At 36.8% G+C, this 18,545-nt stretch overlaps 1 protein-coding gene and 1 long non-coding RNA gene across 2 annotated transcripts in view; both read left to right on the top strand.

Moving 5' to 3' along the window:
• The first annotated feature begins 1 nt into the window (after position 1).
• LOC136281542 (uncharacterized) overlaps positions 2–18,545 on the top strand; it is a 67,549-nt gene continuing 49,005 nt past the window's right edge. The window contains exons 1-2 of the long non-coding RNA XR_010717835.1: positions 2–175; positions 381–453. This is a non-coding gene — a long non-coding RNA (uncharacterized lncRNA). The remainder of the gene's footprint in view (positions 176–380; positions 454–18,545) is intronic.
• On the top strand, positions 11,042–12,926 carry LOC131780825 (tyrosine-protein kinase receptor Tie-1-like). Its single transcript, XM_066168076.1, has 6 exons — positions 11,042–11,128; positions 11,363–11,433; positions 11,976–12,016; positions 12,209–12,305; positions 12,392–12,489; positions 12,859–12,926. Exons 1-6 carry the CDS (start codon positions 11,081–11,083, stop codon positions 12,924–12,926), a joined length of 423 nt encoding a protein of 140 aa, XP_066024173.1. The 5' UTR covers positions 11,042–11,080.

Genomic DNA, 18,545 nt, shown 5'->3' with positions numbered 1-18,545 from the left:
GCAAAACTTACCATGTCTCTTATTCTATTTCGAGACATTTCATTGTTCTGATGCACTCAGTCATCCGGATGAATGCCTTTGATTATTTGATATAAGGTGATTGACGTATTATGATCGTCTGTGTTCGCGTGGTCCTCGAAGCATCCCATCATTGCAAAGCAACACAGAATCGACGGTAGGTTGCGAACTAAATGCTACGTCTTTAAAATTCGTAAAGAGCGACTAACTTATTGACAAGAAGAAAATGAGTTTTGGGGCCAGTAGTACGGTTACGAGACAGACGATTTGAAAACTACCTACAACTTGAGCTATTTGATCGAGAATCGAAACCGAGAGGTTCTATGTGATTGAGTTGAATTCATATCAATGTTTTCCGGCAGCTGTTGGTCGAATCGATTTCAAGCGTTATGTGACAGATTGTGTTTATATCAGGAGAGAAGCTCAAAGCTAAAGGTAAGAAGATTGCTTTTAACAAACCATCGTAAAATAACTATGTGGGGATATTTACGAATCGCACATAAAGAAACGCACACCGTCAGTAATCCTTGTCACAGCTTCCCAGTTCTCTACACTCAGCAAGCCTATTGGTATGTGTAAGCTAAATTTTGCTGTATGTAAAATCTGAATTTCGAAGGTAGGTTTTTTTTGTCGGACGTATAACGCAAACGTGCAAGAGTCAAATTTATTTTCGAGAATTGATATTGATGAAAGTGGAAATCGAAAGTGAATTGGTTTCAAATGGAGAAAGTTGGAAAATATTCCTCAAGCTGAGTTATTTTAAAAGTTAATTTCTCCTCTATACTGCAATATTGAAAATGAACGTGATTTTCCTGCACAATTTAACCTGCTAACCCCCATGAGTGACCAAGACAATTTCTCCTTACAATATCTACACAATATCAATCAGATAAGTGATAAGGATTAAGAAAAAGATCAATTTCAGATAATTAGTTGATCCAATACTAAATTCTCTGAACTAATATCATAAGAATTGTATGGTTGACAGTAAGGAGAATTACAAATTTGATGTGGGAGTTAAAGTGTTAGGATACAAGCATCTGTCATGATATTCTAGCTTTCAATCAGTTGGATTTTGGGGGGGGGAGGGGAGCCAAGAAAGTCAGTTTCACAGCTTATTATTCATGCAGGCTTCAGTTATTGCATATAATATTTGTACAGCTAAACAGCATTCTAAGTAATCTGACAAAAGAAATACATTTGAGAACAGTATAATTTACCTACAGTATGATTGCTTGCTGTCTGTGCATGTATTTGTACATGAAGCCATTCACCATACTGATCACAATATTTACTTCAATAACCAACATGTCTTGTTAATACATGATCCATGATATTAACATTGGAGTCCAATCCTCTAACATGTGACCATATAATCAATATGCATTCAAAAGCCAGATGGAAGATTTTCACCAGTTTATTAACCCTTAAACCCCTAAGAGTGACTGGCTTCTAATTTCTCCTTACAGTATCACCCTTGAATCAAGTGTAAGGGTTGTGAGAATAATAGAAATAATTAGAAGCTGACCTGATTGTCAACCAAATTCTCCTTGACATTACCACAGGAAATGTAGAGAGATCAGTGTGGAGAATATGAACACTAATGTTAGGGTGTAAAGGGTTAAGGGTTCTATTGTTATAATATTACTCCTGCCACTGTACAGTGAAAATGTTTTTGTTTCTGTAGAGTTATCTGTTTATACAACACAAGCTTATAAGTATTAATTGCACTGTTTTGTTTATATCACTCATTTGCGTGGCATTCAATATTACCACTTTTCTTTATGTAATGTTTACATTATTAAAATCATCTTTCTTTTCTAAAATATGATTTGCTCTAATTTTGGTAAAAAACACCCTCAATAACTGTCTGTTAGAAGTTTGGGAATCTTAGGGTTAATCATAACCATTACTTAATTTCCTCAAATGTAATTGGTGCATTAGATGGTTTATTTTTCGATAGTTATTTTTATAGAGTTTTAATCTGACAGTGTAACCAGACAGTTGGCTGTATGGTCAAACCTTGATTATCCAGACTTGTGGAGAATCATAGGCTTTATAGTCCAGATAATCCAGAGTTTGGAGAATAGAAGATATGAGTATAAATGTGGGTAGAAAATGGGACCAGAGCAGCAAGTCTAGATAATGGAAAAATCTGGATAATGGAGATCCAGATAATCAAGGTTTGACTGCATTGGTTGGACATGGCTAGCTGTATTTGGACAGTTAAAGCAGCCAATCATACTAGTTAGTAAGTCCACTCAGTTAAATCCACTAGTCACAGAGTTTAAAAAGCACTTTCAGTTTAAAACTTTGCATTTGTTCTTCCAGAAATTGTAATGGTTATTATTAATTGGTGACAATTAGACTTTATGTTGTCCAATTTGGTCAGTAATCATGCATACTCAAGTGAACAGCTGAATCTGCATGGAGAATCACTTGGCCAAAAATTAGGTACAGTAGAGAAAAATAAATAATTTAAACTTCTTTTGCATTACATACATATACTGTTCTAATAGTGTTGATAATTAACAATCATTGCGGAAGGTGAAGTGAGTATTAATTTTGAATAATCCTGAGGCAGAGTCAAGAGGATTTTTCAGCTGCAAAATGCCTCTAATCAAATAATCATGGAGAGTTGCCAAGATATCAGTCAAGAATAGCCAAGCTTGACAAAGACATTCAAGAACTAGTAAAAGTGAAATGGTTATATAGATTGACGGTGTATGCCTCAACTTTCAGTCAAAAGAGGCAAATAGTGTATACCTCATGGTTACTTTTAATCTCTTCTATACCCTCTTGGGTGGTGTATGCATGAGGATAATACCTTAAGTCTTTCCATATATATCCTCTTAGGTAGTGTATACCTAAGGGTTACTTTTAATCTATTTTAATCTCTTTTGTACCCTCTTTAATCTCTTCTATACTCTCTTGAGTAGTGTATACCTAAGGGTTACTTTTAATCTCTCCTTTACCCTCTCAAGTAGTGTATACCTGAGGGTTATTTTTAATCTCTCTTATTCCCTCTTGGGTAGTGTATACCTGAGGGTTATTTTTAATCTCTCTTATACCCTCTTGGGTAGTGTATACCTGAGGGTTACTTTTAATCTCTTCTATATATGGATGATTTAGATGACTTCATGAAGTCATTTTAAACACTTGCACCAAATTATTACAGTGTTTAATAATGTACATGAAAAAATTACAAGCTTCTGATTGGCTGAAAACAAGTGCATAATTCTCTTGTAACAGGAGTGAAAAGTTGTATCACAAGTGCAAATTACAAATAACATGTGCAAGCTTTCAAAATTCCATCTGTTCATACTTTCAGTGATGTTTCTTCATGTACATTCATTTATGAACAAGAAATGTTCATGATTTCTCTTGCAATTTTATGTAATAAGAACTGTCTTATAAATTTTTCAAATTTTTTTTTCAGTCTTATAACTGTTTTTTGAATAGTGCATGAATATTATAGGGAGAAGTTACATGTTGATCAGTTTTGGGGATTAAAGGGTTAATCACTTGTATGATTACAGACAGAATTGGACTCTACTCGGTCCTATTACCATTATACATTATGCTTAACCTCATCTAATAACTAGTTAGTAATAGATGGACTGTACATACACATTGTGATCAAGGAAAGATTTTTCTGAAAGACTGCTGTTGAAAGACCTTTTAATCATGTTGAATAAATTATAAAAAGTTTGCTTTTGAGCATCTAAGGAAAGAGTGAAACAGGTCCCTCAACCCTCAATATCTTCTTATTAATTCTCCCTTCAAGCCACTTTACATTTTCTTGTAAATTAGTAGGGAGAATATGATGTTACATCAATACACAACTTTCTCAGTTAATATGTGTATCAAGTCTTTTGCTGGATAATTTATAAAAATTGTAAGTATAAGTTACATATAAATCACATCTTGGAGTTAACCCTTCTGAACTCTCAGAAGTGATTAACATGTTACCTCTCCCTACATTATCCAGAAAACAGGTAATGAGAATACTGAAACGTTATCAGGTAGAGATTGTTATTTTGATCAAACACCAAATTCTCATAACTAATTCACAAGGAAATGTGTAGCAGCCAGAGGGGAGAATTAAAAATAAGATCTTAGGTGTTAAGGGTGGATTTCTTTACCTTTATAATGTTCTCTTTCAAGTCTTATTGGACAAGAGTGATGGAATATCAAGCAGGCTAGAATCTCTTAAGAAGAATTCTTAGCCAGAAAATAGCAGAAATAATTTTTAGCTTGTGTCAGTCTCATGGTTGGTGGAAATGAGAGAAGGAGAGTGAGTGCAAAGAACAGCATGGGCTGTGGCAGTTTCCCTGACAACCCCAACAGCTGTTTGTAGCTTACCAGCTTTCTTACTCACCTTCACTACCAAAGGGCCTGATACAGAAATTTTTGAATAAGATAGTAAATATTTCTAAGTTTGTCTGTATTTATACCATTATTATCATCAAGAAACGTGCATTTCTATCATCTGTTTGTACAAGTAGATAAAAGGGGTAAGTTTCTAAAGAAACTGTGGTGCTTCATCTGTGGAAGAGTATAACAGGGTAATTTAGTATTATCAACTGAGTTGATAATGTAAATTGGCCACCATAAAGAGTTTCAAAGCTGATGTTTCCAGCATTAGCCCTTTGTATGAGTGATTGGCAAAAGGCTATGCTTTAACGAAGGGCTGCCACTCAAAACATCTGCTTTTAAACTCTTTACATTGGCCTTTTTGTATAAGTAATCCACTTTGTTTGTAAATATGCTAAGGAAAAGAAAACTGTACAGGAACAAATATAGAGGGCTTCAAAATCCTCTCGTCTCTGCTTATTATGAGTAATCAGTATTCACTGGTTTGAAGGTTGCACATTTATACAATCTTTTTACACCACAAATATTGATCCACAGTAGGAGGGTATGTGGAAACCCCCTCTTTTATCTCTCTTGTGTGACAACTAACAAAACGAGTTGCCCTTAAGATTCCACAGCCTCAAGTGTAGGAAAATTCCACAAATGATCACATATTGCTCCTGCACCTCACAAGAGAGATGAGCATTTATTTTTTGGAGTGACTTGCATCAGTCTTAAATTTCTCCTTTCTTTTATTTTGGCATTTTACATCGGTGTTTTCTTTTTCTTATGTTTCCACTCCCTTTTTCTTTCCATTTGGTTTCCTTTTGCATTTTTCCAGACTTTCTTTAATAAAGTACTTCACATGAAATTCCATCTCTCATTGTATGAGAATCCCATCAGAGTAAGTTGTCGTGGTGTATCCGAACTCAGATTAGTTCACAGATTGGACATTTAATCTCTGGTTTCACCAATTAATATCTCCAGTCAGCTCTGTTAGTGCCGCTCGACAAAGACGTAAAATGGTGATGGGAACAGATTAAACGGAAAAATTTCTCTTTTTTTTAAATTGAGGTGTTATGTTTGGCGTTTTACAAAAACGGTGAACTTAATACTGAGTAAGTTTGCAGTAACGTAAGAGAGCTTTTGATACTATTCCTTTACGAGACCTGCCTCCGTTAAAGGCTCCCTCTCCCCCTTCACTGGCTTGCTCACATTCACACGAGCACCTACAAAGCAACAGGCAGAGGAAGCCACTGTCCGTTTTTCGAAACCGGTTTTGCTATCTTTAACAGTTCTTCTAAGAACCTCATGGCTACTATTTGAGACAGAAAAGTCAGTGCTATACTCGCTAAAATAAGGGACAGCCAAACGCCGCTCATCTTGCCAATTAAATCTCCCCAGAAAAACAGTCAGCCTCCAAACGTTCCATTGTGAAGGCACGCACTAAACGAGCCAGTGCAGAATTAAACGACGACTTGCTTTCGTCAAAACTAGCTTCCAAAAAGTACTAAGAGTTACATGATTAGATAATGTATACGAGTAACACCGCTCTTCTAACATGAGAGTTCGATCCCTTGGGGTGGGGGGTAGGGATTTGTGGTGTGTGAAAGGTGTTAAAAACGGCTATTATATGATACAGAACTTAGCAGCCTACTTCTTTATCATAAATTGTAGAATTACTTTACGACAAAAAGAACCGAGAGTAATTCTAAGTCGCACGGTTACTGATCAAAATTGAAATCTGAAATCTTCAACTCCCATGTATTGCTCCTCATTTGGTCCCAAAAATTTCCCTTTTGATCACCAGGACGCATTATGTTACAGCTTCAGGTACTAAAGTTTTTGTGGATTCCTTTTTTATATCCTGGTATTCAATGTAGTAATTGTGGTTTTACTGTAGCTCGAACTGTCCTTGTTTTCTGTTCCACAAAACTATCCTAAACGGATGCACTATTTCAGTCCGAGCGAAATTCAAAATGAAAATACGGCCGAAAACATTTTAAAAAAATGAATACTTAGATTTATTCAAAGCGCGCAAATTTTATTACCTAGTACGGCTGAAGGAAGTGGGGTATGGGAAAATAAGGACCAAGTAAGTAGCAATCAGAACGCTCCGATTTACCTCTGGACTATCTCGCCATACTATATTCCAGTACAGTGGTACCACTAAGCTTCACTAGGCTTGTTCGGCCAAAATGGCTGGATGTTGGCCGAGTTCTTTTTTTGCGTTTTTACGGACTGGAACGAAGTCTTGATCTAGAAAAATGCAAAAAAAAATTAGTTTAATATCTAGCCATCTCGACCGAACAAGCTGGATATATAAAGGATTTGTTATATAGCAAAAAGGTTTCGCTTTCTTGAGAATCGAGAATGACTTGTTTAATTCAAGAGCCGGGAGAAAAGCCAACTGCGTTTGTAATACAGTATAATGCCCACGAGAGTTGCCTATGTTTTCTTTACAATTTAGTGTAATCAACAGAGTTGACAACGTAAATTGGCCACCGCAGAGAGTTTAAAGGCTGACGTTTCGAGCGTTCGCTCTTCGTCAGAGCGATGACGTGGGGCGAATGCTCGCAGCCGGCGATAAGATAAATGTCAATATATATATTCTTCAGTTCTTTTTGAACAGATAAGCTGCTTAACTTGAGATATTCATTAACTGTGCGAGAATTTTGAAGAGCAAAAAAAGTTTGGAAGCCAGTCTAGTGATGTGGGTATGAATACTCCTGATAGAACTGAAAAGGCCGGAGAAAACGGAGGTAAGGAGGTGTTTATGGAATTTGTACATAAAATCTCATAAAATAAATCTAACAAGATCAAAAGATTTCATGATTTTTAAGGATTTAAAGAAAGGGCTAATATGTTCTAAGAATGAGGAGAAAGTAATAATACGAATGACATGTTTCTGAAAAAGAAATACGGGATGGAGATTGAACTCATAAGAATTACCCCACGATATTAAAGAAAAAAATAAAAGAGAGTGTACAGGAGCGTAGTATAAATCGACGATGGTATCGATATTCACATAATATCTCTTTTGAAAGATTAATCAAATGGAATCATACTACGGACTCTTCACCTTTAAACTCTTCCTCATTAAAAATTAAAACATGTGTACTGATTCCACCGAAAGGACTTGATACTTCAAGTTCAAATTTTCCCACCCCACCCAAGCAAGGTTCAAATTCCCCTCTTCTGGTAAGGCCCCTTTTGGAAAATTCCCTTGAGTTGCCCGGGGAGGATGTTGAAGCTTCGATCGGTGTACGAGTCCAAGCGTCTACAATAATAAGCGAAAGCTCTAAATATAAAACTTTTTATTTATTAACTATGACTTTTAATACGAGTAAGAAGGAATTTGCTAATAAAGAATCACTCCCTAACCTGTTTTCTTAACGTGTAAAGTAGACAAAAACGTACATTTCCTCATTCAACAAGCAAATTAAATTATGTTATATATTGGAATATTGGAATATTAAAGAACTGAAAGAGACTAGAAACTCGTTTCTAGTCTTCCTTGGTTAACTTTCAAGCCGAAAGGATTCTTTGCTCATTTGACAGCTGTCTTCAACATGGCTGAGTTGCAGATTGGATGCGGTTGATCTCTACTTCGAGAGACTTATTTGACGTTGCTAAGCAGACGATTCACGCCAAGGTAAAGTAATTGATTTACCATATAATTTTCAGCTATATTCCTGAAACTACCCGCGAGGAAATTGTGTCTTTAAAGCCAAATTGTTAAACCTCGTGGCTTAGTGCTTAGGTCAGCTCTTCCCGTTTGTTGGAAACAGATTCATATTTTCGAATCCATTGGGAATTGTAACACTTGATATGTATATATTCCCCAGTTTTTGTGGTTGACCCCGTTATTTGTTTCCATATTGCTGAATTTGGCTGGATTTTCTTGGTTGGATATTAGCATGTCAGAGTAAATATTTTCTCAGTTTCCTAGAACTTGAGACGCCGTACGGGAAACATGCTCATCATCGGGCAAATATCCGGAAAATTGATTCAGGCTTTGATGGGCAACGAAAGACTAACGAACAACTGACTTTGGATGCCAGAATCGATGGAAAATTTATTGTATTCGGAACATAGCAATCAAAACATGAAACAGTTTAGATTTCGATCCTCAAATAACACAGTTATAGTTTTATAGCACTCTAAATTCCCCAAATAGCATATTCTCCTCTTAAGAACCAAAATTCTTATCAGAATAATCATTTCAATGGTGATTCTTTCAAGGAGAATCGAGGTTCTTGAAACAAGATTGAATAGAAGAGAGAATTCTTGTGGTAAGAATGCATTACATCTGAATATCTTGAAAAAAATCTCTATTTCAAAAACTCTTGTCCCAAGAAGCGGGAATTCTTTTCTCAAGAACGAGAATTCTTTTCAGCAGGCAATGAAGTAGAGGGTTCTTCTGGAAAGAATGTTTAATTGCAAATCTCATGGACAGAATTGCAATTTCAGAAACTCTTGCTACAAGAATCGGGAATTCTTTTCTCAAGAACGAGAATTCTTTTTAGCAGGTAATGAAGCAGAGAGTTCTTCTGGAAAGAATATTTAATGAAAAATCTTACGAACAGAATTGCAATTTCAGAAACTCTTGCCACAAGAATCCGGAATTCTTTTTCTCAAGAACGAGGATTCTTTCTAGCAGGCAAAGAAGTAGAAGGTTCTTCTGGAAAGAATGTTTAATTGCAGATCTTGTTAAAAGAATCGCAATTTCAGAATTCATTAGATGAGAGGCAGAATCTCTTATAAACAAAATTTTATTAAGTTAACCTCTATTGCTGATAACTTTAATAATTATAGACCAAATTATCAGATGAAGTCTGATAAAGCTTTGCCACAATACAGCGGTGTGGAGTAGGTACAAGAACGATTCCCCGGAAAAATGAAATATGATGTCGTAGCCGCGACAATTTACATTAAATTTTCTTGTGAACATTCTCAACACCAAAATTAATAACTATGGATGCAAAAGACTTATCTAGAGGTTTGAGCAGTTCAAAAAGAGTCCTTAAATTTTTATTATTGGAGTCTGTTGTTCGCCCCATGTAAGGTAATCCAGGACAGTATTAGATTCTGGATTCCACGCTGTGGATTCCGGATTCCAGGTGCTGGATTCCGGATTCTACCGTTGCAGATTCCGGATTCCAAAACACAAAAGATTCCAGATTTTAGTTTCTGGTTTGCCCCTAATTTTCGCATTGCGTTTTCTAGGAATGACTTCGATAGCGGATTTCGCTATTGAAGGACATGTTTGTGAATGCATGTTTGTCTATTCATATTTCCTAACAACATTTGATAATTATGAGAAATGTATAACAGCAAATTAAGGGATAAATTTTTGTTGCAGGAATACCTGTTGAGACTGTCTGTCTCTTAAGTCCATTCATTCCACATCTTTTTAACAACTCCGAAGAGGCGAGGCCGCATTTCTTTCATACAGGTTCCTCGAGGTTCTTCAAGTAATTTAAAAGTAACAAAGAGCTAATAGTTCAAATCTTTGTGAGGCAGCCGGACATACGGGACCTTTGCATACCTGCTCCACCTACGAGTCTAAAGAAGCGGGAAAGAAGATCGGGTAAATATTGACAAAAAATGTGTTACTTTTTGCTAATATGATTGTTCCTTCATAAAGTATGAAATATTTTCATTTCGTGTGAATGTGATATTTATGTTTCTAATTTTCTCCTGGATGTGCGAGAGCAATAGAAGGGGACTGAATCCGAATCAAATATAAATTTTGTGGTCGGCGCGCTAGCAATATCGCTAGAAGTTCGAAGTCACCTCAGCGAAGAAAATCAATAAGTGCAAGATGTTTTTATTTTTTTCTGCAGCCAAACATCTTATTAGCAGAAATCAAGCAGAGTTTTTAATGGTCTGGTCTGGACTTGAGCAATATCAACCAAGAAAGAAAGAGTACTTTTAACCAATTTCAGAAAGCTGTCCAACGAGTGTTTTTAAATAAATTATGACGAACCTCTGAATAAACGAATATCAAAATTGAAATGCATTTTATACACCTTATATATCACACACTTTAAGAATATAAAATATTTTTTGCTGCATGCGGTGTGATACGAAGACCGGGCTATTCAACTTTTGAAATTTTCGATGTCGCAAGAGGTCAAAAAAGGGCCTTTTGCAGCTTTGACTTTTGAAAGCTCTAAAAATTTTATTTTGACGTATTTCCAGAAACTAATGTGGTTTTGTTTACTTGTTATTAAAGATAGTTTATTGGGCAAAGTTTGAGGGAAAACTTTTTTCCGATGCGAAATGCCCTGGACCGCTCTTACAGAGATCGCCTCTTAAAACTTGAAATTCAAAAATTCGTCTTTGGTTGCTAAACTGCTATATTACAGAATCCTATTTCGAATAAAATCTTAAGATAAGCTTTCTATGAAAAAACCAGGTATTACAGAAATAAAGTAGTTTGCTTCTCTTTGGAACATGGAGCAGTAATTATAGTAATTTTAATTTTCTGCCATCTGGAAGAAAGAGAAATACACACACCATATTATGTCGCTGGATATTTCTATTTTCCTATCTGAATCATTTCATTCTAGTTCTTTTTCCTCTGGAATCGCTAATTTTTGCTCTCGTATCAATGCGTTCTTAGATCATTCACCGAGACCTTGCGGCCCGTAGTGTGTTGGTTGGACAAAAGGAAACTTGTAAAGTGACAGACTTCGGAATGGCCAGAGATGTGCAGCAGGAAAATATTTATGAACGAAAGACTAAGGTAATCAAGAAAAAGGGGAGGTGGGGACGGTACTACATATCGTTCAGTTTACTGATCTTTCACAATCATTGCTGTGGTAGAGCCGATATACTCCTGATTTCGATTACAAAATCCTTGGACCATAATGAAAACAGCCATTCGTATACGATTATAATTTTAAATATCACTGTCTTTGACCGGTCGCCTCCTATAATTTTTTAGCTGTTTCAAAAAAGTGATATTTGATATCTTTAGGGCCGTCTTCCAGTGAAGTGGACAGCTTATGAGGCCTTGATGTATGGTAAATATACCACCAAAAGTGATGTGTAAGTATACCTGATTATTACCCGTAGCAATTTTCCAACAAGTTTTACCAATAGAATAAGAGGGAGGGTAAATTTTGGGCTCGGTAAAGAGATAGAGAAAGATGTTTTTCATCCTCTCACGAGCGTTGGACAATGAAAATATCTTCGCTCCCCATGAGGAATCGAACCTCAGACCATTGGATTCCGCTCTCCGATGCTCATACCACTGTGAGTTAGATCTATTACTTAGTTCGTATGACACGCGTCCTGCATACTGCAAGGATCAGCAATGTCGATAGAGTCATGTTTGTAAATAAAAACAAGAGAGAGAATCGGAGCGCGGAATCCAAAGGTCCGAGGTTCAATTCCTCGTGGGGACTCAAAATTTTTCCTTCGTCCCACAATCGTGACAAGACGAAAAACATCTTTCTCGAAGTTTTATCAGTTTTAATCACGAGATGAATTCTATGCTTTGTAAAAGAATACATATATTTTAGTTGTCGTATAAAATGTAAATGTCTTCAGTCACCCAATATTTATTTGTTTGATTTGTCTTTCTGCAGATGGAGTTATGGAGTTTTGCTGTACGAGATTTTTACCATAGGTAACATCGAATGGAGATTTATAAGACCCTGTAGATGTTTTTTGCTATATACCATGTTCAATTAAGCAATGTAACGTGTTCAGTTAGACAAACGTAATGAGCTTCAAACTACATCAAATGACATGGGTGGTGTTTCAGTGAAGGTCGTTTTTTCGTCACATTTATATTTCGATGGTCTTATGGTTCTTCCAGGTGGTTCACCTTACCCACGAATGGATGGCAGAAAAATTGCAAACTTACTTCAGGATGGATACAGGATGCCTAAACCACAACACGTCGATGAAGAATTGTAAGTGCTTTTTCTATTCGTTCTCTCTTACCCTACAAGGAAACGTTCACTTCACGTTCACTAAAAGATCATTTGAACAATACCAGGTATCAGATTATGATGAAATGCTGGAAGAATGACCCAGATGCAAGACCAACTTTTACTGAATTGAAAAATCAGCTTAAGGACATGGAAACCCTACACAAGGAGACCGACTGGCTTAGGCTCAGCTAAATAGGGTTTTAAACTTAATAGCGTTTAGCTTAGATAGCGTAATTTTTACGAAGTTGGGATTGCATCTTCTTGTTATGTCACTGAAGCTAGCACTACACGAAAAACAAGGAGGAAGCGAACTAGATTGTCCCAACGACAATTGACTCATTATGGTTATTTAAAAGATCGTAGGATTATTGCAAAATTGTACTGAGACGCACAAAGAGTTGCAGACGTCACCATCAAACACTTTCTTGAATTTGTTTTGGTGTGAAAAACTGGCCACTTGTGAGGACAAACGCTTATAACGTAAGAGGAACACTTTTTTAATGATGCTGATTATTATATTATTCTTTTTTGCAGAAGCTGATCAACATGACAATGTACGACAAGCAGTTGTATGCAAACGTCGAGGATTTAATAGTGTAGTTAGATAGAATCCGCGGTATATGACCGGCTAACAGTTTGAACACTTTGCCACAACAAGTTTCAGGGCTGAATCACCTTTTCCTCACACGCTTACTTGGTAGAAAAAGCCATTTTGTGTGAAGCAATTAGGCTGGAACGTTATAACTCAATTGATTTTATATTCTTAAACGCTGTAACGCTTTTATCAGTTTACCGATAAAGTATACTCTCATTTTCTCTTTAACGTGTTTAGCACTTACACGCATGCTCGACACAAGCGTTGGAGTTCAGTTTATTTTCTGACTCAATACTGAAAGGCAGGATAGTGCGGAAAATATCCAATTAACTAGATTGGTGAGATCTCGTTCTGTGTGCCGTAGTTGTCTGCAGTTTTAGTAAATTGCTAAAAAATTGTTTTGCCGCAAAACCCGCTTGGTTTTAGGAAAGCTATCCGGCGCATAAACTGCTTTCCCTAAGACCGCATCTACCTGCGATACTAACTCGAAATACTTTTACACTGAAAGTATTATTAATTAAAAATTAGCCCTATCCTAATAAAAACTATACTTGGCACATTACTTGTGCGATCGTCTTAGCTTTGAGAGATAAATTTGCTGAAAATTGTTTATAAAATTTTGAAGATTTTTGTCCAGAGGGAAATGACTTTTTCCTAACTTTTCTGCGGGAAACGAAATGTAGAGAAATCGTGAAATACATGGTATGGTAAGACCAAAAGAAGCTAAATTTTAAGATCTGATTTATGCAGGTAAATAACTTTATCTCCTAGGATTTGTCGCCACAATCAGGAGCATGTCGCGAAAGTGTGATAATATTTTAACACCTATTCATTAAAATGCACAGGTTTTACCCCTGGAGATGTTTATCAAATCATTAGTGCTCTCTCGAGTAGCCTGGAGAGGATAAAAAAAAATAATGAGAACGGATGCTGACCATACAATTTTGAACAGTCAACAATAGTTAGCGCTCTGGGAATTATTGGTAGTTATCGTCACGTAAACTGCACTTTGTCGTGAAAGAGGAAATAAATGGATTTGTAACGGGACATACAGTGTACATTGCTATTACTGGCGTCCAGAGTATTGTCTTTGAAAAAACCACTTAACTTTTCACGTACAATTCCTGCAAATGCAAAGTGTAATTATGGTAAACTTGATGGTGATGCGATGATAGCAGCCGAGTGAAAAAACGGGCCAGGGGTGGGTCGGGTCGCGTACTGTTTTGTTGGTACTATCGCACAGTTCATTTATTTCGTTCTGTTTTACTAAATGAACGCCTAGAACCGGTTAATGAATCGAAGTCCCCGCATTTTTTTTAATTCAGTGGTCTTGCCTAAGAAATGGACGTAAGCCGTAATCAAAGAACCTTTGTCTTTCGTACAATTACTGTATATACTTATTATAATATGTGCACTATATTTAACAGTTGTTCCATGAGCCCGCGCCTGATATGAACTGGCTATACCAATCTCGTATCCAACAAGTCAGAAACAGGAACCTATGGAATAATTTACTGCACGACTTGACCAATGAGCTTGTACAGATGAAATGTTACCTCTAGATTCCTGTCGGTTCATTCTGTCAATTGGATTTAAAAAATTGACCCCTTCAGAAAACCTGTGTAGCCAAAGAAATCAAAAGGGAGACGTTGAATTCCACGTGTTTAAAAAAATATGTGGATCAAGAATTTGATCGAACCCAAACCCAAACACAAACCCAAACTCAGAGGCTTCACGAAGCAGAAAAAAATTGTTAGGTTAATATGCATTGACGCTGGAATAAAATATGATTTGTTAAAAGCTTCTTAATAGACACTCTGGTCTTTTTGCTTTATCGTTATGTAAATGAAATGGGTGTATTGAAGAAAACATTCAAGGAAAGATGACACCTGAGCCATGGGGTAAAAAATGCGGGGTAGAAAAGTTAATTGCTTTTAATAAAGCAAAATGGGACCCAGCTACGTCAATTGTTTCGTAGGTTTTATCGAACATCAATTTTTCAGTCAATACAACGACCCCAAACCTGAACTCTACGGTCGCTACATCGACGACTGTATCAGCGCCACTTCCTCTACCAGGGATGAACTGACTCAATTAATAACCGTTATAAATTCATTTCGCCTGGCTCTGAAATATACCTGGGAAATTCCCGACACTTCTTTGGCTATTCCAGACATCAAAATTTCAATTAAAGTCAGAAACAAGAGCGAATGGAATCAATGAGTTATTAAATTTTTTCACTTTTTGGTAATCCGTTTTAACTCTCAATTTTTCTTCAAATTAAAGCCACCTGAAGTCAATATCATATCTGATCGTCAAAACGGCAAAACTTGAATCACATACGCAACGGTTAAGCTACGTCCGAAGCTGAATGAAAATTCAACGCAAGCAGTTTATTCAGCTGTACACAAAATACATTAATCTACGATCGAAGAAACGTTTAAGGGTACGACATACAATACTTACTAGACAAGCAATCAGGCGTCTTTGAGTTCCAACTTATAGGCAAGCGAAAAATTTTGTGAACAGATTGATTTAGTGTTTTGTTTAACTGGAACAGAGTAAAGCTTGCGATCGAGGATAGCTTTCGTTTCAATATCCTGACCTCAATTTCACGCTTTGAGTGTACGAGTTAAGAGTTATATTCCCACTGAGACAAACATTTGGTTAAATCAGTAAAACGTTATACCCTAATGTTCAAATTTTTTGCTGCGTGGTAGCGAACGGAGAAACCAGTGTCATGGTTGCTTAAACAGACCCGCAGTCGAAGTTGAGTTTTTGTAATGAAAGATCCTGTTAAAGCGTAGATATTTCGACACAAATTCTGTAATTCCTATAATGGAATTTTTAAGGTAACCGGTTGTTCTTTCTGTTGTGACAACGTTATACCTTTTCTTGACCATAAAGCGTTGACCTGAGGCTATTGCTGTAAGTTAAACTTAAAATTTAAGTCCCATTTAATCAAGTTACATTAAACTTTTTGACTTTCACTTTTTGTTACCAATATGACGTTGACTAGCATTTGCTTTGGTTAATTTCCAATGTATAAAAAGAAGTAATTGCTTCCAGCCAAAAATAGATTTAGCTGAGCGACACTTAGATAAATCATTTTCATATAACCTAAATTGAGAGAACCATTAAGAACACTAGAAATGGTTAGTGAGTGCGTACGACTTTTATTCTGTTGGGACTCAAACCTACCACATTCCATTCATTACTTCAGACACTCTAACACTTACATACAGTAGACCTGTGGCAAGCCAGCTCGATTAACTATGTCCATGGAGGCAAAATTCCTGCATATTGCAAGCATATGATTACTGATATGTGATTCTTACTCACAATGCTGCATTCATTAGATTTCTTACTCATTTTACTACTGCTTGGTATATTTGATCCAACTGAGCTTATCAATGGAATTCGCCAGCTGTACAAGACTCGCGAGGGATGGCTCTCACCGTCTCCATGGTGAGAAGAGTTTCAGTTTTTTCTTAGCTATATTTTTACAAGGCTCAAAGTGGTCAGAAGAAAGAAAACGAGAGGAGAAATCACTGACGTATTTGTTGAGATGTCGTCAATACTAGACCCGTATGAAGAGTGTTCAGCGCCGAGAACAACGTTGATTGAAGGAGAACCTGGTATGAGAAAAACCACCTACTGTAAAAAGTACGCCTACGACTAGGCCACCAAAAGGCAAGCACCTCAGGGCTGCGGCTCCACAGCATTCAAAGCATTATTGTTGCTTAAATGCCCAGACATTCATTCTGCTGATTGGGAAGTCATTGATGAGCAGCTTCTGCCCCGAGACATCGATGAAGAAGTCAAACAACAATATCATTTTATTGATATTGGATGGATTGGATGGGTTACCATTCAGTAAATTGTCGATTTTTCCGAATAAATTGATGGAAGATTACTCCCCAGATGCCACATAGTTGCAACAGCTTGACACGAAGCTGTAAAAGAGGTGAGAAAATGCTGTGACGCGCTGCTTCAAATCTAAGGATTTACTAAACACCATGTGAGAGGATTTGTCACCAAGTACTTTAAGGAAAGGCACGCTTTAGCTCAACTGTACTTGGATATAGTTGAATGTGTCTTGAGAAGATATAGAAAAAAGAAGGGAAGACCGGACAGATCTTTACAAACCGCAATTGAATCGCCTCGGGTTGGTAGCGTTGAATGGTTTACTTAACGACAAATTGGATTTTAATGAAACTCAGTTGGGAAACCATGCAAAAGAGTTGACTGAATTTGGATTTCTTGCGTAAATGTTTTCAAGAATTCTTTGCAGTATTCTTCATTTGTGCTCAGATTCAAAGCAAGGAAATTAGACCTGACGAACTAGTTTCCGATCCAAGGTACTTTGTTAAACTTGAAGAGGTACTTTTGTTTTCGTGCGGAATTTTAGCCATGAAATGCGATGAACAAGTCGTGGCTCTCGTAAAGAGTTTAGCAAATGAACGAAAATGAAGGCAGTGGTTGAAAAGTTGTATTAGAGGCCATTAACGAATGTAAAAGACACTGAGTGATTTTCACTCACGGTAGCAAAGTCTTTTGGAACTTGTTTGAATCTGACCAATTTGAATTTGTATTACAATGGTATTGGTGGTGCTGGTGCTACATCTATTGCTGAGGCCATCAAAGTCAACGAGACGCTAAACCAATTTGGATTTGTCTGACAATGGTATGAGTGAAGCTGGCGCTACATCTATTGCTGAGGCAATCAAAGTCAACTAGACGCTAACCAAATTGAATTTGTAGAGGTAATCACATGATTCGAGTTCAATTTGGAATAAATAAGCACAAGACTAGCAAAATTTAGTTATGTGAAGAGTTTTAGAGACCAGGCACTTTATTTATCACCGGGGGAGGGACGATTCATCTTCCTTCTTCTTTTTTTTTGTTTTGTTTTGTTTTGAGGGGGGAGGGGGATGGGGGATGGGATTTACATGATTTTCAATGAACGGAGGCTGATCAGTTGTCGCTATCAGAGTTTTAAGGGGGACTATAGAAAACTGACCGCCAATTGACTGTCAATAAGGAATCATAAGTATATTATGGGGGAAGCAGGTAAATTAAGTCGTGACACAACCAAAATCCTCCAGCCCCCCCATAGGCGATAAATAATGAGCGGCACCTTACCACATATGCATGTTGCTAGTTTTTCTGAGTGTTTGACTCAGGGTTCAATTCAGATTTTATCTTCACTATTTGAGCTTGCACAGATAAATTGCAAGTTATAGGAATAAGGTCAATAATTCTTTAGTAGAGCTTTATGAAGTATTTATTTTGAAAACTTTATACTTTTCCTTTGTAGGCGTCAGCTTAAAAATATATTTGAGAGCATTTATCCTGTAATTTAAAATCAGTCGCAGAGTTCCTTTCTTTAATCCCTGCAGGGCAATCCGACTCTCTGTCCATGCGTTGATTGCGTGCAATATTCTGATCAGGTCCATTTAGGTCAGTCCTTCTCGCCTAGCCAGTCTTTGGACGGGTCGATGATGGAGACGTCAAAGGAACAGACTCAAAGGGTTGGTTTACAGTTTAGCTTTGGTGATCAGACTCCAACTATTAGTAATCAGAAGGAGGGAGCTTTTGATTGGGATAAAGTGGCAACTACG

This window comes from Pocillopora verrucosa, chromosome 6 (genome assembly GCF_036669915.1).
Source record: "Pocillopora verrucosa isolate sample1 chromosome 6, ASM3666991v2, whole genome shotgun sequence".
NCBI classification, from domain to species: domain Eukaryota; kingdom Metazoa; phylum Cnidaria; class Anthozoa; order Scleractinia; family Pocilloporidae; genus Pocillopora; species Pocillopora verrucosa.
This window is presented reverse-complemented; position numbering and strand designations above follow the sequence as displayed.